Here is a 25837-nt window from a genome sequence, read left to right on the forward strand (position 1 = left end):
ATGAAGAGCAAACTATATCTGCTTAGCTATAAAGTGGAAGGCTTCAAACAATCTGGCATTGACCAATATGAAGATCTTGATGGGCTTGAGATAGATGATGATATGGATGATGTAGGAGATGACTTCTTGAATGTCCATGCCCCTGCCCCTGCCCCCTCCACCACTTCCAATTCTGCTGATGACAAGGGTGGGTCTCCTCTCAGCCTATTGTGACTCCTTGTACTCAATGTTGCCTGGGGAGCACTTCTGCTATTCAAATTGATCTGCCTTTCATAGCTCCCTGAGCCCTCCTCTGGATTGGTTCCTGAGGCTTCTATCAATAGTGCTTATTGCTCTTCTGTGTTGCAAACTCTGGATGCTCCTGGCTCTGACTATGATGAAGATACTGAGCTTGGTGAGGATGGGCTGGAATGCTTGCCTTCTCAGGTTGTCTTTGCCCTGCAATTTGAGGAGGTGTCTCGCTGCTTGTTTCCTGATCTGGATAATGCTAAAGAGGCTGTTGGTAATCAAGTGGTCCAAGGTGATTTCCCTGGAAGAAAAAGGAAATAGGGTCCTGTGCTTGCCCAGAGGCGCAGCTCCAGAATCGCTTCTCAACAAAATGTTCTTGAAAAAGCAACTCAGTTACTAATGAAGAAGAATCTGGAAATTCCTCCTACCTTTAAAGGTAATTTGTTTGCTGTTTTATCCATTGATTACTTGAGCTCTGTAGCTTAGAATGTTGATATTAATGTGGGGGATAACCCTGTTACTCAAAATAACATCATTCAGGATCCGGTTCTAGATGAATTAAAATCCTGCTTAAACTTTGCACAAGATAACCCTGAAATCTCTTTACCTGCTTGCATCAATAGTTCTGTTCCTGAAATGTTGGATGTGGATATTACTATCCCTTCTCAATCTGTGGTACAGATTGAGGATCAACATGGCTGGACTGAGGTTAAGTCTAGTAAAAAGCCTTGTGGCTGTGGTTCTCCCTCCTTGCTAAATGTTTTATGATTGATTTAATTTGGATTGTCACGGGATTGAACAAACCTGGTAAATCTTTATGTGTTGCTGAAACTATTGCTGCCCACCAAGTTGACTTTGTGGGTTTGCAAGAAACTAAAAAAGAAGATTTCTCTGATTCCATTTTGAATTTACTTGCTGGCTCTCAGTTATTTTCTTGGCATTATCTCCCTGCCACAGGTTCTGCTGGTGGCATTTTGATGGGCTTTAAAATGGATAAGTTTGAGGTCCTAGGTTTTAAAACCAAAAAATATTGTACCATTGCTGTGATTAAGAATAAAATTGACCATTTTATTTGGCAGCTCATCATTGTTTATGGTTCTGCTTATAGCGAATTCAAATTGGAGTTCATTGCTGAACTCCATGATGTTCTGGCTGCTGAGTCCCTTCCTACTTTGGTGGGTGGGGATTTCAACCTGGTTAGATCTGGGCTTGATAAAAACAATGGAAATTTTAATCCCCAATGGTCTTTTCTTTTTAATGATTGGATCAATAGGTGGGCTTTGATGGATCTTAGGATCTCTAACAGAAGTTATACCTGGTCCAATAATCAACAAGTTGTCATTATGGCTGCCTTGGATAGGATTTTAGTCACAACCTCCTGGGATGCTCATTTCCCCCTTTCCTTGGTTAAAGCCCTCCCTAGGGTGTGTAGTGATCATGCTCCTCTCCTTATTAATACTGGTGCTTTATCCTTTGGCGGTGAGAAACTTTTTCGTTTTGAAAAATGGTGGCTCTCCCAAGAAGGCTTTGTGGCCTTTGTGGAACAAATTTGGTGCTCTCCTTGTCCGTTCTCCATCCCAATCGAAGTCTGGCAATTTAAGTTACGACTCCTTCGAAGAAAACTAAAGGGGTGGAATAGTAATGTGGAAGCTGCTCTGAAAAAGAAGAAGAAATTGCTCCTTGAGGAGTTTGACATTCTAGATATCTTTTCTGAACATAACTCGCTCTCTGAGCAAGAAGCCTTGAGGCTTAAAGAAATTTGGTTGAACTTGACATTATTTGGCAGACCGAAGAAACTAAAATGTGGCAACGTTCTAGAGACAAATTCATTTCGGAGGGAGATAGAAACACTGCGTATTTCCACGCTCTTGCTAACCAGAGAAGAAGAAAAACATATTTGGCTGTTTTAGATGGCCCTAATGGTCCTGTTTCTGATATCCATGGCATGCTAGCTATGGCCTCCGACTTCTACAAATCTCTCTTTGGGTTTGAGCCCAGGCTTGATATTTCTCTTGGAGACCAGTTTTGGGATCCTGGTGACCTGGTTTCCCCTGAGGAAAATTGCTTGCTTGAGCGACCTTTTTCTGAAGAAGAGATCCGGGCTGTGGTGTTTGGCTCTTATGCCACCGGCGCCCCAGGACCAGATGGTTTTCCCTTCTTGTTTTACCAAAAATTTTGGTATCTCATCAAAGATGACTTCATGGCCTTAGTTGCTGACTTACAGAATTGCAATCTTGACGTCTCTAGACTAAATTTCTATATCCTTACTGTGATTCCCAAAGAACCTAATGCCAAGGAAATGAAAAGGTTTCGACCTATCAGTCTTAGTAACTGTAGTCTCAAAATCATTACCAAAGCTATGACGAATCGTATCTCCCCGGTTTGTCACAGGATTATCTCCACTAACCAAACTGCCTTCATCAAGGGCAGGTTTATTTTGGAAAGTGTTTTTTTTGCTCATGAAATACTTCATGAGGTCCACAGGTCTGGCTCCCCAGGCTTGGTCCTAAAACTTGACTATGAGAAAGCCTATGATCGAATTAGCTGGGATTTCCTTGAGGAAATGCTTAAATCTAGAGGTTTTGGTCCAACTTGGAGAATTTGGATTCGGAACATTCTTGTGAATGGCTCCTTTAGTGTGCGCATTAGTAACACTCTTGGCCCATACATTGTAGCTGGAAAAGGCCTTAAACAAGGGGACCCCCTTTCCCCTATTTTGTTCAATTTAGTTGCTGATGTCTTCACAAAAATGCTTGATAAAGCTGCTAGTGCTGGGCTTATCCAGGGACTGCTCCCTAAGGTGCTCCCAGGTGGTGTTATTAGCTTACAATATGCTGACGACACCATATTTTCCTCAAAAAGGATCTAGCTATTGCCAGACATCTTAAATGACTTCTAACCTGCTTTGAAAAGCTGTCTGATATGAGGATTAACTACCACAAGAGTGACCTTTTGACCCTTAATATGGATCTGGATCAGGCCAGTGTTTATGCTCAGGTTTTCTGTTGTAAGCTAGGCTCTTTTCCTTTTAAATACCTGGGCATTCCCTTGCATCACAGCAAGCTTAAGAAGGAAGATCTACAATCTGTCATTGATAAAGTGATTAAGAGAATCTCGGGTTGGAGGGGAAAGATTCTATCTTATGGTGGAAAACTGGTTTTACTTAAAACTTGCATTTCCAGCATACCTACATACCTTATGTCTTTCATTAAATTCCCTAAGTGGGCTATTAATGCTATGACCTGACAGATGAGCCACTTCTTCTTGGGGAACCTAGGGGATCAACATAAGTACCATTTGGCTGATTGGGGCTTGATTAGTAAGAAAAAAGAATTTGGTGGTTTGGGCATTTATGACCAAAGAGATTTTTATCTCTGTTTGCTTGCTTCTTGGATTAAAAGATATCACTTATCTGATAATAAAATTTGGAAACTGATTGTTGACTCCAAATACAATGTTTCAAATCCAAACATATTATGGTCCTTTGGTGATCATGCCTCCCCCTTCTGGAAGAGAGTGGCATGGGCTGCTACTGCAGCAAAATCTGGATATTGTTGGAAGGTTGGTAATGGTACTAAAATCAAATTTTGGGAGGATGTTTGGTTTGGACATTGTTGTTTAGCTACCCAGTTTTGGGATTTATACACTATAGTTAATGAACACAAATGCAACATTGCTGAAGTGTGGGATGGTTCCCAGCTTAAGCTTTCGTTCAGACGTTCGGTTGATTTTGCTCTGATAGATAGATGGTTTGAATTATAAGATATATTTCACATTGTTCATCTTAATTCTGAACCTAATGCTCCCATTTGGATGTTTCATCAATTTGGGCTATACTGTTGAATCTTTCTATGCATTTGTGAATAATGGGGGCATTCAGAGAGCATATACCCCAATGATGTGGAACATTACTGTTCCTCCCAAGATTCATGTTTTTCTGTGGCTTCTTACCTATAATAAGCTTCTCATAAGGGATAATTTGGCGAAGTGCCGGCATGTGGATGTCGCACCAGTGACACCCAGGGTACCACCGTTCCATGACGCGTGGGTCGCCTCACCCGCTCCCCTCAAGGATAACGCCCCGGGCAGCACCACACAAGCTGCCCGGCAAGCCACCAGGCCGACAGGGCTAGCCAGGCTGCGGGGGTTGCCCTGGAAGGCAACAAGAGAATCCCCGTCTGGGCGCTCCCCGGGAAGGTCACTTGCCGGGGAGGGTGTTCCCGGGCACCGGCGCTTGCTACAAGGACAGTACCAAACGGACAGAGCACCGATGCCACGTGGCTGCCCGGCGGGCTCCCTGTGCGCAGAGCTCGTCAGGGAAAGGAGTGAAGCACAAGCAAGCATTTAATGCTCCGACAGAAAGGGGATTCCCCGTCTAGTCAGCCCATAGCGACTGGCCCGCTGTGAATTCTAGGCATGTAGCGCCCTAGCTGCAGGGCTACTCACCATGCATGCAAGCCAGCGCAGCGAGGGCAAGTTGCCCGAGTTCTTTGCTCGCCATTTGTCACCCATGCACCAAGGCACCTGTGGTATCCCCTTGAGTATAAAAAGAGGACCATTGCCAACGGTCAAAGGGTTCATTTCGGTTCCTTACTAGTTTTAGCCAGAAAAAGCAAATAGCCCTTTGGCAGAAAAGGAGAGAACGCCCGGGAACTCCCCCGGCAACCTGTAAACCCTTGTTCACTGGCTAATAAGAACACAGAAGCAGGACGTAGGGATTTACACCTCAGGGTGGCCCGAACCTGGGTAAAACGATCGTGTGCATCTTCACAATGGACATTGGCCTTGCCGGCGATCGCCGGAGCGATCCCCGACGCCCTCTGCCGAACCTAAAAGGGGGTGCCACTCACCCCCGGTGTCTAAGCCCCAGGCTACGACATCTCTCGCGGGGTGGATCTTCTGGCCTTCGTGTGTTATGCCTTGTGCTGCTGGGGACTCGCGCCCTACCCACTTGGCCAGACAGGGACCTGGGACGGACCCGCAGTGCCAACCTAGGGTCAAGTAGCAGCGGCGAGCCACTCCGCTTGCGGGATAGCTACTCCCAAGCATGCGCCCACGGGACGGACCCGCAAGCCGCAGGGGAGCGCACTCCCCCCGCAAGTGTCCTTCTAACACCCCAGCCACACGCAAGACTCGAACCACACCAACGAGCCAATCGTTAAGTATCAGAAAGCTAGGCGGCTAGGATCATGTACTTAGCTGTCCGTTTCTTGTCGAACGTATCGGTTCTGTACTTGGAACGCCTGCTGGAGGGGTGCGGCAACGGCACGATGGCAGTGCACCCATCGGCGCTGAGCACGGATGGCATGCACCACCATCGTGTCTCTGCGGCAACCCTCGCCTCGGAACCGCCTGGTTGAGAGACGCGGCAAGGGCACGGTGGCCGTGCACCCATCAGCGCTGAGCACTGATGGCATGCACCACCACCGTGTCTCCGCAGCCTCCCTCGCCTTCGCAGCCATCTTCTTAGCTTCGCTCTGCGTTGCTCCATGGCCACCACGCCCTTTTATAGGCATGGTGAAGAATCCTGCCACTATGCGCACCGAGTTACCGCGGCACAAGTGGCGACACCCTCCTGCGGTAAGAACCTTGAAGCGGTCGCCATGCACCACTGGCTACCCGCTAAATGACACAGCCCGTGAGCACTCCCCGAGTGTCACAGTGTGCCCGATCCCATCCTTATCCTGCATGTCAGATTCTTACCACGCCCGAGATGCTGCAAAAAATTTACGAAACGCACAAAAAAAGACGCAGCATAGATAGAGACACACAGCCTCCTGCCTCCCAGCCCCCGTGCACAGAAGGATCGATACCAAACTTGGGTGTGAGCATTCTTCCCATCCCAAGACACTTACACTGCGTGGTCCACGTTGCGGGGAACCCAGCAACGGCACGACCCCGTGCCGGAGTGATCCGGCAACAGGATTTTAGTTTTCGAGGCTCCAGCAACCCAGCAACGGCACGACCCCGTGCCGGAGTGATCCGGCAACGGGATTTTAGTTTTCGAGACTCCAGCAGCCCCCTGGTCACAGCCAAGGATGGAAAGAGACTTCTGTGCACTTAGAGCAGGAGATAGAATGAAGAACATGCAAATAATGAGACAATTTGAAATTCAGAAGAAACTATTTATCTTTATTCATAAAAACTAGCGGATTACAATTGGAGGTTTCCCGGCTACACTAGTTCGAGAGGCATGCTGCCGGAGCATCACCTGTGGGTCGGGCTCCGCCGCTTCATGGGTAGAACTTGCGGAAGTGCTCAAGGTTCCAACTGTTTTGCACCGGCAAGCCTTCTTCGGTTTCCAGCCGGACAGCCCCCGGCCTAGTCACCTGCACTACCCAGAAAGGGCCCTCCCATTTCGGAGCCAGCTTGTATCTGGCGCAGGACAAGATCTCCGACCTCGAGCTCCCGGGGACGGACCCGCCTGTCATGATAACGGCGGAGCCCCTGCTGATAGCGCGCAACTCTGACAGCAGCCCGGCATCGAAGCTCTTCGATGAAGTTAGGATCGTCAACTCTGTGCTCGTGTTGGCTATGCTTGCCGTACGCGCGTACTCGAGGTGATCCATGCTTGAGCTCGAGGGCCAGCACTGCTTCTGTCCCGTAGACAAGGGCGAAAGGAGTTTCGCCCGTTGCCCGGCTAGGTGTGGTCCAGATTGACCTCAGCATGGGCTGGAGTTCTTTGACCCAGTGCTTCCCGTGGCCTTTGAGCTTGTCAAAGGTTCTCGTCTTGAGCCCCCGCAGCACCTCTGCGTTGGCTCGCTCCGCCTGTCCGTTGCTCCTCGGGTGAGCGACAGAGGGGAAGTGGATCTTGGTGCCCATGCCCTTGCAGTAGGCTTGGAACACGACGCTCGTGAATTGCGTGCCGTTGTCGGTGATGATGCCATTGGGCAGGCCGAACTGGCACACGATGCCCTTGAAGAATTTGATGGCCGCTTGAGCGGTCACCTTCCGCACTGGTTTCACTTCCACCCACTTGGAGAACTTGTCGATGGCCACCAGCAAATACTAGTAGCCACCAACCGCTCTCGGCAGTTTGCCGATGATGTCAAGCCCCCAGACCGCGAACGGCCAGGAGAATGGAATGACTTGTAGGGTCTGCGCCAGCTGGTTACTCTTCTTCGCGTGGGACTGGCACGCCTCGCATGTCTTGACTAGCTGCTCAGCATCGTCTAGCGCTGTAGGCCAGTAGAAGCCATGTCTGAAGGCCTTGCCGGCTAAAGCCCGGGAGGCCACATGGTGCGAGCATGTGCCTCGGTGTATGTCTTCCAGAAGTGCACGCCCTTCGTCTTGGGGCATGCAGAGGAGCTTCACTCTGTTTGCACGCCTCCGGTAGAGATCCCCGTCTATCAGAGCGTACATCTTGGCTTGCCGAGCTACACGCTCCGCGGCAACATCATCTTCCGGGAGGGCTTCCCCTTTCAGGTAGCGGGTGATGTCTGCTGCCCAAGGTGGGGTTTCCCTACTTACGCATGCCATCACATCAGCGGCATGGACATCCGTTGTTGCGGGGTTTCCTTCGGGTGCCGGGGGGGCTTCCTCGGCAGCCGGCTTGGGAGCGACCGAAGGCGCAGTCTGCCTGTGCCAGAACACCCCCGCCGGAACCTTCCGGCGCTCTGCTGCCCACTTGGACAGCTCGTCTGCCGCGAAGTTATCCTTGCGCTTGACGTGCTCGAATCGCAAACCTTTGAACTTGCGTTCTAGCTTGCGGACTTCATCCACGTACGCTGCCATCTGCGGGCAGTCGTAGTCCGGTTGATCACGAGTTGGGAATCCCCGCGAATAACCAGGTGCATGATATCAAGGGCGATCGCCACCCGCAACCCGGCGAGCAACCCTTCGTACTCAGCTGTGTTGTTGGTGGAGTTGGGGAAGTCGAGCTGGATGGCGAACTTCAGCTGGTCTCCTGTAGGTGACTCGATGACGACTCCGGTGCCAGCCCCCTGCAGGCTGAACGCGCCGTCGAAGTACATGATCCAGTGGCCTTCGTCCAGCTTGCCGGGCAGGCTGGTCTCCGGCTCTTCTTCTTCTATGCCCGTCGAGGTCCATTCTACAACGAAATCAGCCAGAGCAGCACTCTTGATACTCTTGGTGTTGATGAAGTGTAGATCGAACTCCGTCAACTTCATTCTCCACTCGGCCACCCTTCTGGTGGCTTCACGGTTGGTGAGGGCCCACTCAAGGCAAAACCCTGATACTACCGTGACACGGTGCGCCTGGAAGTAGTGGCGCAGCTTGCGTGATGCAAGCAGAATCCCCAGCAAGAGATTCTGCACTTGCGGGTACTGCGCGCGGGCGTCACGCAACACCGTGCTGAGGAAGTACACCGGGTGCTGCACGAGCCGCTTGCGCGGTGTTGACGCCGCCGGCTCGACGGCTGTTCCCGGGTCCGAGGCAGTTGCCAGGGCTAGCTCAGCCCCCTGCCCCGCAAGCTCAGCCCCCGAGAGGTCCTCTTCTCTCTCGGTAACTAGCACTGAGCTGACCACTTGGTCAGTCGCTGCTAAGTAGAGTAGCAGCAGCTCGCCCGGCCCTAGGGCGACGAGGATTGGCGGCGACTTCAGGTACTGCTTGAGATCCTGAAACGCCGCCTCAACCTCGGGGGTCCAGTCAATTGGGCCCTTCCTCTTCATTACCTTGAAGAAAGGCAGGGCGCATTCGCCCAACCTCGAGATGAAGCGCCCCAACGCGGCTACGCAGCCGTTGAGGCGTTGCACGTCCTTCACCCTGCGGGGAGCCTCCATTTTCTCGATAACTTCTATCTTCTTTGGGTTGGCTTGAATCCCCCTGTGTGAAACCAAGAAGCCCAGAAGCTGCCTGGAGTCTACACCAAAGGTGCATTTCTCAGGGTTCAACTTGAGCTTGATCCTGCGGAGGTTATCGAACGTTTCCCACAGGTCATCAATCAGCGAGTCCCCGCACTTCGATTTGATGACGATATCATCCATGTAGGCCTCAACATTTCGGCCTAGCTTGGATCCCAAACACTCGCGTAAAGCATGCTGGAATGTTGAGCCCGCGTTCTTCAACCCGAAAGGCATGCACGTGTAGCAGTAGCAGCCAACCGGGGTGATGAACGCCGTTTTTTTCTTCGTCTTCGACTGCCATCTTAATTTGATGGTAGCCAGAAAAAGCATCCAAAAAACACAGCAAATCACAACCGGCAGTGGAATCTATTATTTGATCAATGCGAGGTACAGGGAAAGGATCTTTAGGACACGCACGGTTAAGATCAGTAAAATCTACACACATGCGAAGTTTATTCTCCCCCTTGGGTACTACTACAGGGTTAGCTAACCAAGTGGGGTATAGTACTTTCCTGTTAGCCCCCGCAGCTTTAAGTTTGTCCACTTCTTGCTTGATGAAATATTTGCGCTCCTGTGCTTGCCGGCGGATCTTCTGCTTGACGGGGCGGGCGTCTGGACGCACCGCGAGTCGATGCTCGATCACCTCCCTAGGGACTCCGAGAAGGTCCGACGGTTCCCAAGTGAACACATCGGCGTTCTCCCAGAGGAAAGTGATGAGGGCGCTTTCTTATTTGGCATTGAGGTTTGCACCGATGGTGACGGTGCGCTCCTCATTGCCGGCTTGGAGAGGCAGCTTCTTCACCTTGGCGGCCTCCTTCTTGAGCTTCTAGCCCTTGCCAGGCGTGGGCTCGAGCCCGCGCCTCCCCCGGCAAACTCCTGCGGGGTAGCGCGGGCCTTCTTCGCTGCGGGGCCGTCGCCCATGGATGTAGGCGACGCCGCGAGGCTCCTGAAAGCCGAGCTCGTCGCCCTCGCTGTAGTCGGACTCACGCTGCTCCTCAGCGCGAGCCTTGTCTCGTCCCCGGGGAGGCCGCTCCCTGTCGGCGAGGCCTTTTTCGCAGGCCTCGAGGCAGCCCCCGACTCCGCGGCGAGGACTTGCTTCCCATTGCGCTTCAGGGAACACTTCTTCTGCGAGCCCTCAGCGGGGCTCGCGGCAGCCTTAGCTGCAAGTTCGGGCGCCAGGCGCCCTTCCTCGGCCATGGCACACTTGTGCGCCAAGGCGTAGAGCTCCTGCGTCGTCTGGATCCGGTACGTGCTAAGCTTCTCCTGCATCTTGGGGTCGCGGACGTTGATGGCAAAGGTGTTGATGATGGCGGTAGCCTCCGCCTCTGGAAGGGAGTAGGAGAGACTGGAGAAGCGGTTGACGAAACTCTGCAACGTCTCTCCCGGCTTCTACACCACGGTGTGCAGCTCCGCCATGGTTCCTGGGCGCTTGTAGCCGCCCTGGAACGCACTCACAAACTGCTCGCGCAGGTCAGCCCATGAGGCTATGGACCTGGCAGGCAGGTTGAGCAACCAAGTTCTCGCCGATCCTTTGAGGACCATCGGGAACTAGTTGGCCCTGACCTTGTCGTCGGCGCCGATGGCATGCATCCCCAACGTGTAGGTCAGGAGGAAATCCTTCGGGTTCACGGTCCCATCGTACGTCCCAAGCGCTGGCGCTCGGAACTTGCAGGCCATGTTACCCGGTGCAGCTCGCGGGTGAACGCGATGCAGCTGTCCTCGGCGCCCATGGGAGCATCCTCCTGCTCCTCTGGATGCTGGCACTCTGCCTCACGCCGGTGCCGGTGCTCCAGGCGCTGGCGGAGGTATTCCTGCTGGCGGGCGTTCAGGACGCCCCGTGCGTCACCCCGCGTGACGGTAGGTGACGAATCCGAGGACCCCAAGGGATCCTCACCTCCCGGCCCTCCCTGCGGGGGTGGGTTTTCTCCCTGCCCCGAGACGCGGGGCGCGTCTCCACGTCCCGGGTTCTGCCCCCGGCCCGAACCGGCCGGGGCGCCCTCGCCTTGCAGTCGGTGGACGGTGAACGTGAGGAGCGCGGCCAGCTCCGCACCCACGCCTCATGTGCCGGCGTGCCTTGCTGTGGCTCGTAGCGCACCATGACCCGTGTGGCGATGATGGCTTCTGCCGGGATTTGGGCTGGACGCAGCCGATTTTCCATCCGGCTGCCCTCCGCCCTGTCCCCCGGTGCACCCGGGTGGGTAGGGTGCGATCCCGACGACGTCGATCGCGACGCGGTGTGTTCGTGGCGCAGCTGCCGCTGCGCGTCTTCGGCCCGCGAGGGAACTCGCTAGCCGGCACGGGCGGCGTCATGGCCGCTCGCGCAACTGGCTCCGGCGCTGGGAGCCACCGGCCCCCTCAGCCAATTGTCCACCGACGGTCGAGGAGGCGTGGGGTGGCAGCTGCGACTGCTGCACCCGAGATGGCTCAGAGTTCTCCTGACCCTGCGACGCGGGTGGCGCGTCGTGTGACCGCGTGTGCGCCGCTGGGGCACCACGCGGATCGACCCGAGAGTCACCAGCCCGCTTAGGAGGCATGATGGCTGGTCCTGTCGGCGAAGAAGATGATGCCGATGTAGCTGCAAACGACGGCGCCGGTGGTCTCCTGCGAGCTATCCACACGCGCCCCCTACCTGGCGCGCCAGATGTCGTAGCCCGGGGCTTAGACACCCGAGGTGAGTGGCACCCCCTTTAGGTTCGGCAAAGGGCGTTGGGGATCGCTCTGGCCATCGCCGGCGAGGCCAATGTCAAGCATGAAGATGCACACGATCGTTTTACCCAGGTTCGGGCCACCGTGAGGTGTAAAACCCTACGTCCTGCTTCTGTGTTCTTATTAGCCAGCGAACAAGGGTTTACAGGTTGTCGGGGGAGTTCCCAGACGTTCTCTCCTTTTCTGCCAAAGGGCTACTTGCTACTTCTGGCTAAAACTAGTAAGGAACCGAACTGAACCCTTTGACCGTTGGCAATGGTCCTCTTTTTATACTCAAGAGGATACCACAGGTGCCTTGGTGCATGGGTGACAAATGGCGAGCAAAGAACTCGGGCAGCTTGCCCTCGCTGCGCTGGCTTGCATGCATGGTGAGTAGCCCTGCAGCTAGGGTGCTACGTGCCTAGAATTCACAGCGGGCCAGTCGCTGTGGGCTGATTAGATGGGGAATCCCCTTTCTGTCGGAGCATTAAATACTTGCTTGTGCTTCACTCCTTGCCCTGACAAGCCCTGCGCACAGGGAGCCCGCCGGGCGGCCACTTGGCGTCGATGCTCTGTCCGTTTGGTACCGTCCTTGTAGCAAGCACCCGTGCCCGGGAACATCCTCCCCGGCAAGTGACTTTCCCGGGGAGCGCCCAGACGGGGATTCTCTTGTTGCCTTCTAGGGCAACCCCCGCAGCCTGGCTAGCCCTGCCGGGCTGGTGGCTTGCCGGGCAGCTTGTATGGTGCTTCCCGGGGCGCTATCCTTGTGGGGAGCAGGTGAGGCGACCCACGCGTCATGCAACGGTGGTACCCCGGGTGCCACGGGTGCGACAGTGGATGACCCCACATGTGTCTTCATTGGGGAGCAAGAATCGTTCTCCCACTTATTCTTTGACTGTGTTGTTTCCAAGCTTATCTGAAACTTAATTTCTGATTTTGAATCTGTTGGGAGGTGGTGGATTAGTAATACGCGTCATGCTGCTCATAATGTTGTTTCTGCTGCTATCCTGTGGACTATTTGGACTTATCGCAATGCCATTTGCTTTCAGGGAAAATAGTGGAAAAACGCTCAGGAGCTATGGAACGTGGCGATTGCACTGTGCAGGAAATGGAAGATTCTCTGCAGAGAGAAGTGCTCGCTGGAATTGGGGCAGTTCATTCGCGCTTTGGAGCGCAGGCAGAGCGAGTTGCTTTGGATTGCTTGGCGCTAGCACCGCGTGGAGAGAGCTGGACTGTGGAGGAACTATGCCATCAGCTGTCGACTACATCTTGGTTCCTCAATGCAGACCAAGTCTCCGCCTGATGGGCTCGACAGGAATTGTCTCCCCCCTCTGTGGGCGGCTATTCTGCTGTCATCTGTTTTCGTTTTATGTTTCTTGGCACTGTGTGGCCGGATGATTTCACTGAATGTTTGATCTCGGACGATTGTTGGTCTCGTTAATAAAATGGGGGCCGGGGGGAAACCCCTATATTTCTATTAAAAAAAATTATCGGGTTCACAGAGTACATTTGCATTTACAAGTAGGAGCATCCAACGAGTTGGGAAGCAACTAGACGGTTTAGGGTTTTTGCACTATAATCGACTTTTGGGCTCTGGTGGTAAGTACTCTAACTTGTTCGTAGATCTTGGTCATTTTTTGTGAGGCTTGGCCTCCCTTTTATATGTGTAGGGGTGTTATGGGGGTTGTTTCTTCCTTCCCGATTAAGATTCCGGCATGTATGATCGGGTAGGACTCCATGGCTTATATGTACGTAGAATCGGGTCCTCCTTTTCAAGCATGTGCAAGGCTTCTTCCACTAAGGACATGTACGCTCTTAGGCATGTAAGCCTCTTATTCTACATATAAATTGTATTCAATATGATGGTATAACTACCCTCCCTGCCAAAGTTGATTAGTTCTATTTTTGTCTATTAATAACAATCTAAGTAGTAGTGTATTAAAGTAGATGTTACCCTTAGTATATGAATCACTGAATACCCTCTTTTTGTGAATGGAAATTTCATTAACAAAAAAAGGGTTACAATCAAGGTTTACAGCATCAGTGATTTCATCAGGCTCATATCCGACCCAACGAGCATTTCTAAGCCAAACTCGGCCCAGGTTTGCCAAGATATGGCTAGCAGTATTCTGATTCCTACTAATCTTACTGATACTCACCGAATACCCAACTGAAGTGTTGATCAAGTTGTTCACGTATTTACGGGATTTTCTTGAAACGCCCAAGTTATTGTCGTTAGTTAGCGTAAAAAATATCCGATACGACCCTGTCTTCAAAAGACCCAAGTCGTGGACCCTTTTGGAGTGCGTCAGATCTAAGACAGCATGGAGAAGGAGCGAGATGCAACATAATTCGCTCTGTCGGGATCATCAAATGAATGGTAGGTAGCTCCAGCCTTTGGTCTGGGTCGCATAGTATCATTTTTTCCTTGTTACTCAGGGCATTTCCAACGAGGATGAACAAATACCACAGTGTCCAGTGAGAGCTCTTGTTTGTATTCCTAGTGGGTCTGTGATGTTTGTGCCAAAGACAATGTCGGAGCATGGTCTCCGGCACCCCCTTTTTGGTTCGGTGGAGGGTGAGGTGATCGTTCTGACGATCGCCGGCATGACTATAGATACGAAGTGTTGACACGAGAGTTTACTCAAGTTCGGACCACCCGGAGGTGTAATACCCTACGTCCTGTTTTGGGATTGTATTCCTTAGTATCATAGTTACAGGTTGCCGGAGAGTTCCCGACCTTTTCTACTTGTCCTTCTAAGGGCTTGGCTACTTGGGTGAATGCTCAACTGGTCGGAACCTAACTAAACTGAGGTCAAACCCTTTGACCGGTGGCGTCGGTGTTTCTTTTATAGACAAGGGGATACCACAGGTGCCTATGCATGCAGCGTGACACGTTTTTTAGACGCGTGTCACGGCCACATGGAATACAACTTTGCTCATCCATGCTGGACGCCATGCAGCGCCCGGTCCACTGTACACGGTAGAAAAAAAGGTTCGTAGGGTAGTCGCTCTAGCCTTGCTAAGCAAGACTAGGCCTGTTGATAAGACTCCTGCCGGTGCATTAAATGCACTGCGCCCGCCGTCTAGTCCTGTCTTCACTGTTCTTGCGGGCCCCGCCTGCATGCCTGAGTGTGGGTTGCTGGGGTGCCCCTTCCCGGCTAGCACATATGCCAATTCCCGGGAGGCGTTCCTTCAGCCTCCCGGGGCCGGGGTTCCTGGGGGCTTTTTGCACTCGGTCCTCAGCTTCACCTTCACTAAGGGTCGTCTCCTCGAGGCAGGCTTCCCGGACTCATCGCTTCCCGGGAGGTCTTCCTGACGGGGCTTCGTCACTGGCGACCCACGCGTCCCGTATCAGTGGGACCCCTTGGGCCACTGGTACGACAGTAGCCCCCGGGCGTGGTCCGGCAACCTTGAAGCTTCCAGCAAGTGTTATCCTCGGTCGGTTGCCGGGCTACGCCTACCTGACGTGTGGGTCCCAAGGGGGAACCCCCTGGCACCCGGCCTCGCGGGCCGCATTTATAGTTCCCCTCCTCCGAGCGAAACGGTCGGGCCCACGATTTCATGCCTTATCCTCCTTAATCACCACAGGGTTAAGGCCATGTCGCGCACCCCCCCCCCCCTCTTAATCTCCGGTTCTTTAGGTCTCTTTATTGCCGATCGTGGGGGTGTCCGTTGTAGTCCGCCAGCCCCGATAAATACCCAAGGCCGGCGACGGGCACTCCCCATTGTCCCTCGCTCCTGCCATCGCCTCCTCGCAAGTTCCCCGCGCCCCAACTTCGACCAAAACACCTCTCCACCTTCGCCGATGTCTTCCAAGGGCCGAAACTGTCCCAAGGAGAGCACCAGCAAAGGGGAAAAGCGCGAAAAGGCCGGCAAGAAGGAGCTGTCGGATAGGGCCCGGAAGGATGAGGAAATGCGGGCTAAGTTCGCCTTCTTCCCCCCCCCCCTGGGTACAACGGCGAGGGGGTCGACAAGCTGGTCTTGGCGCTGGCCACCAAGCACAACGAGTACGGGCCGATGCGAATTCTCCCCGTTGGTGCGGAACGCGACGGGCAGTACTTCTGGATCTTCGGGAGGTTCATCCTTGCCGGGTTCGTGCCGCCGCACTCCTACTTCCTTTCAGCCATCATGGAGACATACGGGCTCATCATGGCGCCGCTTCACCCCACGTCCTTCTTCACACTGGCTGTCTTCCAACACCTCTGTGAAGCGCTCGTGGGGGTGATGCCGTCGGTGGCGCTATTACGCCACTACTACTACCCGAGGGTGGAGAAGAAAGCTCCCCTGTTTTCTAGGGTAGTGTTCCGATTCTGCGACAGGATCAAGTCGGAGTTCATCGAGGTGGGGAAGAAAAAGATCGAGCACGAGTGGCGCGGCGACTGGTAATGGGTGCACACCGACGAGCTCCAGGAGTTCCACGAGGAGCCCCTCGGGCCTCCGAAGGGCTCTGAAGATTGGACGCTCCGCGACCATAAGGATGAGGAGCTGGCCCCAATCTGTGCGAAGATCAAGGCGCTTCGTGAGGCTGCGCTCACGAACACGGATGCGGCGCGTCACTTCATCGGGAGGCGCGGGGATCCCCTGTAGCGGCGCTCACATCCGGCGTGGGTGTACACCGGGGCCAGTGACCGGACCCGGCTGCAGTGCACGGACCTCCTCCCGAAGGAAGTGCAGTTCTGGTTGAAGGGCATCACCGGCTGCCCTCACTTGGAGCGCACCCGCTCCACGCCGGGATCCCGAACCCGAGAGCCCACTATCTTCCACTCTGCGACGAGTGGGGGATCGTGGAGGACCCCTCGGCGCGACCCTCCCCCCCGCAGCCCAGGCCCCAGAGGGGCAAGGAGCCGGCTGCCGACTCGGGGAAGAGGGCCGAGGCCAGGCCTCCGCCCAGGCAGAGGGCTCGAACTCCGACGACTCCTCGTTGGGCATCGGAGGAGACCTCAGCGACGACGACGACGCTCCCCCGGCAGCCGACGAGGTCGCGCCAGAGGAGGACAACATCCCCCTGGTGAGGCGGTCCGCGGCAGAGCGGGCAGGCAGGCGGGAGGCCAGCCCGCAGCCTCAGGAGCCTCACGGTGACGTGGGGGCTGGGGCCTCCGGCGGCAGCGATGCGGCTGCAACAGCCACCCCGACCACCCCGACGGCTCCGACAGCTCCCCCCACGTGAAGCGGCCCTCCGGTGAGGAGCATCCTGGCGGACAGGGTGCTCAAGCTCAAACCGGCGGGGTGAGTTCAATGTTGTCCAAAACGCCTTTGATTTCACAAACATTTCGTGTGCCTGACTAATTTGTTCTTGTGCTTTTCAGTTTGGCGAGGAAGAGGGGGCAGACCAGCACATCACCGGCAGCCCCAACCAAGAAGCCCCACCCGGCATCGGGCGGCGGCGACGGAGACGCCGCTGATGGGGCTGCTGTGACGGCGGCGGCGGCCGCTGGGGACCTGAGGGTCCCCGATTCGAGCTCGCAGGGCCCCGGCCCGGCGGCAGGTACGTGCGAGCTCCCACCCTTCCTTTATTCATCTGCGATGTCTCCCATACTTGACGCAGGCGCTCTTTGTGCAGTTTGCCGGGGAAGCTCCGGCTGCGCCCGCACCCACAGAGGTGCGGGTAATCGACCTCACCGGTGAGGTTGACGACGATGCTCCGGCGGAGATTGCCTCCGTCGGGGCTCTTAAGAAATCGATCATGGCGCCCGCCGAGGCCGTGACTGCTGCCACAGGTGACACCATGCAGGGGGCACCGTCTGAGGCGGGTGACACGGAGTAGCCTCCGCCAGCTGGAGCGGGCGGCAGTGCCCTGGAGAAGCCCCCACCTCGCCCCTTCGGACGAGCAGGGAGCAGCGGGGCTCGGCCATGCCGGGGGCGCGCCGTCAAATCTCGACGCGCCCTTGGGATCACAGACGGTCGCGGTGGGGTCCTCCTCCTCCGCCGGAGCCTCCTTCAGCCCGGGAGCAGGGGAGCTCGCAGGGCGGACATGGGGTCGGATTACCTTCGACCCCAGCGTGTTCCAGCAGGGACACCAAGTGATTGACAACATCCAGCAGCAGCGGATGTTTGTCGATTTCTTCAATGACGCGCAGCGGTTCCGAGATGAGCTCCAGGACGAGCTCCAGCAGGCGTGGCAAGTCGGGGCGACACCTGCTGTGCAAGGTGTGCCGGAGGCGGAAGTCCTCCAGCAGCTATGGGATCTCTAGCAGGAGCACCAGCGGGAGCTCGAGCTCGAGCTGGTGAAAGCCAATCACGCCAAGAGCGAGGAAGAGCACCAGGCGGCTCTGGACTCGTTCCAGGGGTGTCTTCAGGAGAAGACGGACTTACTGTCCGGCTACTCCCTAGAGATCTAGCGCCTCCGCCGCGAGGTCGGAGAGCTGGAGACGGCAGCTGCAATGGCAGCCGAAGCCTCAGCGCACCGGGAGAAGGAGCTGCAGGACCAGGCCCGCTCCCGGGAGCGCGAGCCTGCGGGGCAGCTCAAGGCCGCCCAAGATGTCGGCTCGTCCCTTCCGGGCGAGCACTACACGGTGCGGCAGGAACTCCGACTGATCGACGACGACAACACCAAGAAGGCATCCGAGATCAGCAGACTGAAGTCCGAGTGCCGCGAGCACAAGTTGCAGGCCCAGGAGGCCCGCGGCGCGTGCACCGAGCGGCGGGCCCGCAGGACAGGGGAGGTGGCCAGGCTGAAGAAGCTGGCGGACTCGGCGGTAGAGGCGCTGCAAGGGTTTGACATCCCTGTGGCTTCCTTTGATGGGGCAGACATCGGGAGCTTCACTTCGTTCTTCGCAGACTTCTCGGTCGGCTGAGCGGCCTGCAGAACTGTGTGACGGCCTTCAGGGACCGGCAAATCGACCTTGCGGCCGAGCAGGTCGCCAGGCAAATTCTCACCCAGGTCCACTCCGCCCACCCTGACTTCCCGTTCGAGTCGGTCTTCGGCACCTGATCGGACGAGGAAGAGGCCAAGACCCACCGAGAGGCGGTGCAGGGTGTCGTGGAAGAGAGGTTGGCGCGGATGCAGGGCAAGGTCGATGAAGACAAAGCCGCTGCCTAGGAGGTTGCCGGAGAAGCCCTCGATGCCGTGGATGCACCTAACACCGACACAGCCGGCTCGGGAGCACCGCCCGCATGATTGCCTGTTGTTGTTTTTATTTTCCTGCAAGTGGCGCATGGCGCCTTAGAACTTTTTATGTTAGCTTTCCCTTATCACCGCAAGTGTTATTTGTCAACTTGTTTTGCTCAAGTTTCAATATATCCAATGGCACTTTTATTTGCTTCTTTGTCTAAGACTAGCCTGCCGGGGAGGGGCTCTGCCTTTCTCGTGTTCTAGCCTTGCGTACCCGGGGACTCGCCAACCACGCGCTTGGCCGGACTAGGGACCCGGGATAGACCTGTGGTGCTGACCTAGGACCAAACAACAGTGGCTAGTCACTCCGCCTGCGGGTTAACTACCCCAGCGCGCACGCCTCCGGGACGGACCCGCGAGCCACGTGTGGGGGGCGTCCTCACCCCGCAAGCGTCCTTCCTACGCTCCGGCAACACAGGGACCGAGCTTAGCCCAGCAAGCCAGCGTTACTAAAGGGAAAAAACCAAGGACCCAAAATGAGATAGTTAGCTTCCCGTTCTCTTTGGTCTTGTTGTTGGAAATATGCCCTAGAGGCAATAATAAATTTGTTATTATCATATTTCATTGTTCTTGATAAATGTTTATTGCCCATGCTATAATTGTATTGATTGGAAACTCAAATACATGTGTGGATAAATAAACAAATACCGTGTCCCTAATACGCCTCTACTAGATTAGCTCGTTGATTAAAGATGGTTAAGGTTTCCTAACCATAGACATGTGTTGTCATTTAATAACGAGATCATATCATTAGGAGAATGATGTGATGGACAGACCCAAACCTAAACATAACTTTTGATCGTGTCACTTAAGTTTAAGTTGCTTATGTTTTATTATGTCAAGTATTATTTCTTTAGACCATGAGATCATGCCACTCCCTAGTACCGGAAGAATACTTTGTGGGCATCAACCGTCATCTCGTAACTGGGTGATCATAAAGGTGTTTTTCAGGTATCCCAGAAGGTGCTTGTTGGGTTGTATGGATCAAGACTGGGATTTGTCACTCCTTGTGACGGAGAGATATCTCTGAGCCCTCTCGGTAATATAACATCCTAATGAGCTTGCAAGCATGCGACTAATGTGTTTAGTTGCGGGGGTATTATATTACGGAACGAGTAAAGAGAACTTGCCGGTAACGAGATTAAACTAGGTATGGCGATACCGACGATCAAATCTCGGGCAAGTAATATATCGCGAGACAAAGAGAATTGGATACTGGATTAATTGAATCCTCGACATAGTGGTTCAACCGATGAGATCTTCGTGGAATATGTGGGAACTATTATGGACATCCAGGTCCCGCTATTGGTTATTGATATTTGATCATGTCCACATGTTCTCGAACCCGTAGGGTCACACACTTAACGTTTCATGTTGCTTGGGTTAGATGAGATAAATGATGATGATATCGAATTATGATTCGGAGTCTTGGATGGGATCCTAGACGCAACGAGGAGCTCCGGAATGTTCCGGAGATAAAGATTTATATATGGAAAGTTGTTTTCAGGGTTCTGGAAAGTTTGGAATATTTCCCGGTTTTGACCGGGAAGCTTCTAGAAGGTTCCGGAGGGATCCGGAGGGTTCCACCTTGAGGCCCACCTATCCCTGGGCTAAATGGGCCTGTGAGGGAGCACCCTGGCCTTAATGGGCCGAGGGGCTAGCCCACAGGGCCCATGCGGCCAGGAGGAGAGTCCTGGCCACGGGATAGTCCTGGCCGGCCACGCCTCCTCTACCCCTATATAAATAGAAGGGGGGGCAAGGGAGAGAGACACCCCAAGCTTTCAGTTGGATCTCTCTCCCCTGAGCCCTCCTCTCCTCCTCTTCTCACGCGCACGGCGTAGCCCTGCCTGTGAGAATATTCACCATAGTCACCACGCCGTCGTGCTGCCGGGATCTCGTCTACCTCTCCCTCTCGCTTGCTGGATCGAGGAAGGAGGAGACAACGTGAAGCTGAACGTGTGGATACCAAGGAGGTGTTGTCCGTTCGGCACTGAGATTGATCTCATTGAAAGTTCCACTACACCAACAACGATCTCGTGATCGTAACGCTTAGCGGTCTACGAGGGTATGGTGTTCATGATCCCTCTCGTTACATACATCTAGTATATATATTCTTGGGTTTTCTTCCGCACTTCTCGTAGGAAATTTTTGTTTCCTATGCAATGAACCTAACAGTGGTATCAGAGCTAGATCTATGCGTAGATGTTTTGTACGAGTAGAACACAATTTAGTTGTGGGCGTTGATGTTCATATTGCTACCTCCTTTGTGCACTATCGGATTTTGCGGGATAGTGGGATGAAGCGGCTCGGACCAACCTTACTTGTCTTCGCACAAGAGACCGGTTCCGCAATTAACATGCAACTTGTATTGCATAAGGCGGCTGGCGGGTGTCTGTCTCTCCCACTATAGTTGAAATCTGATTTGCAATGGGAGGCCTATATGGTTAATAAGCAATTTGTATATCACCGTTGTGGCTTTTGCGTAAGTAAGAACGGTTCTTTTAGTGCAGCCCCTAAAGCCACGTAAAACATGCAACAACAAAGTAGAAGCGTCTAACTTGTTTTTGCAGGGGCATGTGATGTGGTATGGCCAAGATATGATATAATATATTTGATGTATGAGATGATCATGTTTTGTAATATTTCACGACTTGCATGTCGATGAGTTTGGCAATCGGCAGGAGCCGTATGGTTGTCTCATTAATTATTGTATGACCTTCGTATCAATGATTTAATCGCCATGTAATTGCTTTACTTTATCGCTAGTAGTAGCAATAGTCGTAGTAGCAATAGTTGGTGGAGGCAACTATACATGACGCCCGAGGACCTAGGCGCCATGGTGGTGATGATGGAGATCGTGCCCGTGCTTTGGAGATGGAGATCAAAGGCACACGAAGAGAAGGCCATATCATGTCACATTATTTATGCATGTGATGTTTATCCCTTTTATGCATCTTATTTTGCTTAGTTGACGGTAGCATTATAAGATGATCCCTCATTGTTAATATCAAGATAATAATGTGTTCTCCCTTAGTATGCACCGTTGCAAAAGTTCGTCGTTTTGAAGCACCACGTGATGATCGGGTGTTATAAACTATACGTTCGCATACAACGGGTGTAAGCCAGTTTTACACATGCAGGAATACTTTGGTTAACTTGACGAGCCTAGCATGTACAGACATGGCCTCGGAACACAAGGAACCGAAAGGTTAAACATGAGTCATATGAATGATGTGATCAATATGCTGATGTTTACCATTGAAGCTACTCCATCTCACGTGATGATCGGACTTGGTGTAGTGGATTTGGATCATGTGTCACTAAACAACCCGAGGGATTGTTTTTAGTGGGAGTTCATTAGTAATTTGATTAGCTTGAACTTATTATCATGAACTTAGTCTAATTGCCTTTGCAAATATGCTGTAGATCAATGGCTCGTACTACGTTCAATATGAATACTCTCCTAGAGAAAGATAAACTGAAGTCCAATGGAAGTAACTTTACGGACTGGTTCCGGAATGTGAGGATTATCCTCGAAGCTGCCAAAAAGGCTTATGTTTTTGATGCAGCGCTTGGTGCAGAACCCGCAGCAACTGAGTCTGCTGACGTTAGGAACGTTTGGCTGACTCAATCTGAGGACCACAATGTAGTTAGGTGCGGCCTCTTGCTTGGTATGGAACCTGAGCTCCAAAAGCGTTTTGAGCACCACTCGGCATATGCTATGATTGGGGAACTGAATACTTTATTTCAGACCCAAGCCCGTGCGGAGAGGTATGATGCCTCCGAAAGGTTCTTTAACTGCAAGATGGAGGAGAACAGCTCCGTTAGCGAGCACGTGCTCAGAATGTCTGGGTACGCCGACCGCCTGAGACAACTGGGAATTGAGATTCCTAATGAATTAGGCATTGACCGGGTTCTTCAGTCACTACCACCTAGCTATAAGAGTTTTGTGGTGAACTACAATATGCAAGGGATGGATAGGACACTTCCTCAGCTCCTCGCGATGTTAAAAACCGCGGAGGTGGAAATCAAAAAGGAGCATCAAGTGTTGATGGTCAATAAGACCACCAGTTTCAAGAAGGCAAAGGGTAAGAAGGGAAATTTCAAGAAGGGTGGCAAAACTGTTGCCACTCCCGCGAAGAAGCCCAAATCTGGACCTAAGCCGGATACTGAGTGCTTCTACTGCAAGGGGACTGGCCACTGGAAGCGTAACTGCCCCAAGTACTTGGCAGATAAGAAGACTGGCAACGTCAAAGGTATATTTGATATACATGTTATTGATGTGTACCTTACTAGTACTCGTAGCAGCACCTGGGTATTTGATACTGGTTCAGTTGCTCACATTTGTAACTCGAAACAGGAGCTACAGAATAAACGAAGACTAGCAAGAGATGAGGTGACTATGCGCGTCGGGAATGGATCAAAAGTTGATGTGATCGCCGTCGACACGCTCCCTCTACATTTATCTTCGGGATTAGTTTTAAACCTTAGTAATTGTTATTTGGTGCCTGCGTTGAGCATGAACATTATATCAGGATCTTGTTTAATGCAAGACGGTTATTCATTTAAATCAGAGAATAATGGTTGTTCGATTTATATGAGTAATATCTTTTATGGTCATGCACCACTTGTGAATGGTTTATTTCTATTAAGTCTCGATAGTAGTGACACACATATTCATAATGTTAATGCCAAAAGGTGCAAAGTGGATAATGATAGTTCAACATATTTGTGGCACTGCCGTCTAGGTCATATTGGTATAAAACGCATGAAGAAACTCCATTCTGATGGACTACTTGAATCACTTGATTTTGAATCATTTGATACATGTGAAGTATGCCTCATGGGTAAGATGACTAGAACCCCGTTTTCAGGCATAATGGAACGGGCCAGTGACTTGTTGGAGATCATACATACTGATGTGTGCGGACCAATGAGTGTTACAACGTGCGGTGGATATCGTTACTTCCTAACCTTCACAGATGACTTGAGTAGATATGGGTATATTTACTTAATGAAAAACAAGTCTGAGACATTTGAAAAATTCAAGGAATTTCAGAATGAAGTGGAGAATCATCGTAACAAGAAAATTAAATTTCTACGATCGGATCGTGGAGGTGAATATTTGAGTTACGAGTTTGGCACGCATTTAAGACAATGTGGAATTGTTTCACAACTTACGCCGCCTGGAACACCACAACGCAATGGTGTGTCCGAACGTCGTAATCGTACTTTATTGGATATGGTACGGTCTATGATGTCTCTTACTGATTTGCCACTGTCGTTTTGGGGTTATGCATTAGAGACAGCCGCATTCACTTTAAATAGGGCACCATCTAAATCCGTTGAAACGACACCGTATGAATTATGGTTTGGCAAGAAACCTAAGCTGTCCTTTCTTAAGGTTTGGGGATGCGAAGCTTATGTAAAAAGGCTACAACCTGATAAGCTCGAACCCAAGTCGGAAAAATGCGTCTTCATAGGATACCCTAAAGAAACAATTGGGTACACCTTCTATCACAGATCCGAAGGAAAAGTGTTTGTCGCTAAGAACGGGTCTTTTCTAGAGAAGGAGTTTCTCTCGAAAGAAGTGAGTGGGAGGAAGGTAGAGCTCGATGAGGTTATTGAACCTTCTCTCGAATTTGAGTGTAGCGCAGCACCAGAAACTGTTCCCGTGCATCCTGCATCAGCTAGAGAGAAAGCTAATGATAATGATCATAAAGTTTTGAATGAGACAACTACTGAACTTCGCAGGTCGACGAGAACACGTAATACTCCTGAGTGGTACAATGTTCGTGTCATGAATGTCATGTTGTTGGACAACGATGAACCTGCGAATTATGACGAAGCGATGATGAGCCCAGACTCCGAAAAATGGTTAGAAGCCATGAAATCCGAAATGGGATCCATGTATGAAAACCAAGTATGGACTTTGGTAGACTTACCGAATGACCGAAAGGCCGTTGAGAACAAATGGATTTTCAAGAAGAAAACAGATGCTGATGGAAATGTTACCGTCTATAAAGCTCGACTTGTCGCAAAAGGTTTTCGACAAATTCAAGGAGTTGACTACGATGAGACTTTCTCACCCGTAGCGATGCTAAAGTCTGTTCGGATTATGTTAGCAATTGCTACATTTTTCGATTACGAAATCTGGCAGATGGATGTCAAAACCGCGTTCCTTAATGGTCACATTGAGGAAGAGTTATACATGGTTCAGCCCAAAGGTTTTGTCAATCCTAAGGATGCTAATAAGGTATGCAAACTTCAGCGTTCCATTTATGGGCTGAAGCAAGCATCTCGGAGTTGGAATCTCCGTTTTGATAAGGTGATCAAAGGGTTTGGATTTGTCCAAACTCACGGAGAAGCTTGTATTTACAAGAAAGTGAGTGGGAGCTCTGTAGCATTTCTAATACTGTATGTGGATGACATATTGCTGATTGGGAATGATATAGAACTTCTTAAAAGTGTTAAAGGCTATTTGAATAAAAGTTTTTCAATGAAAGACCTTGGTGAAGCAGCTTACATATTAGGCATCAAGATTTATAGAGATAGATCAAGACGCCTGATAGGACTTACACAAAGTACATACCTTGACAAAGTTTTGAAAAGGTTCAAAATGGATCAAGCAAAGAAAGGGTTCTTGCCCATGTTGCAAGGTAAGATATTGAGTAAGACTCAGTGTCCAGCTTCGGCAGAAGATAGAGAAAAGATGAATAGTATCCCCTATGCCTCAGCCATAGGCTCTATTATGTATGCCATGCTGTGTACTAGACCAGACGTGTGTCATGTTGTTAGTTTGACTAGCAGGTACCAAAGTGATCCAGGAGTGGAACACTGGACAGCAGTTAAGAATATCCTTAAGTACCTAAAAAGGACTAAAGAAATGTTTCTCGTTTATGGAGGTGACGAACAGCTCGTCGTAAAGGGTTACGTCGATGCTAGTTTTGACACTGATCCGGATGACTCTAAGTCTCAATCCGGATACGTATTTATTTTGAATGGT

At 51.9% G+C, this 25837-nt stretch overlaps 1 protein-coding gene across 1 annotated transcript; it reads left to right on the plus strand.

Moving 5' to 3' along the window:
* Positions 1 to 25837, plus strand: LOC112270182 (the record flags this gene model as incomplete). The annotated part of the gene is made up of 9 exons (XM_024458038.1): positions 1 to 187; positions 383 to 520; positions 815 to 936; positions 1308 to 1424; positions 22301 to 22420; positions 22517 to 23087; positions 23949 to 24865; positions 25160 to 25380; positions 25792 to 25837. Coding segments are annotated over exons 1-9 (2439 nt in total), but the record flags the coding sequence as incomplete, so codon positions are not given.

The sequence above is a fragment of the Brachypodium distachyon genome, chromosome 1 (assembly GCF_000005505.3).
Source record: "Brachypodium distachyon strain Bd21 chromosome 1, Brachypodium_distachyon_v3.0, whole genome shotgun sequence".
NCBI classification, from domain to species: domain Eukaryota; kingdom Viridiplantae; phylum Streptophyta; class Magnoliopsida; order Poales; family Poaceae; genus Brachypodium; species Brachypodium distachyon.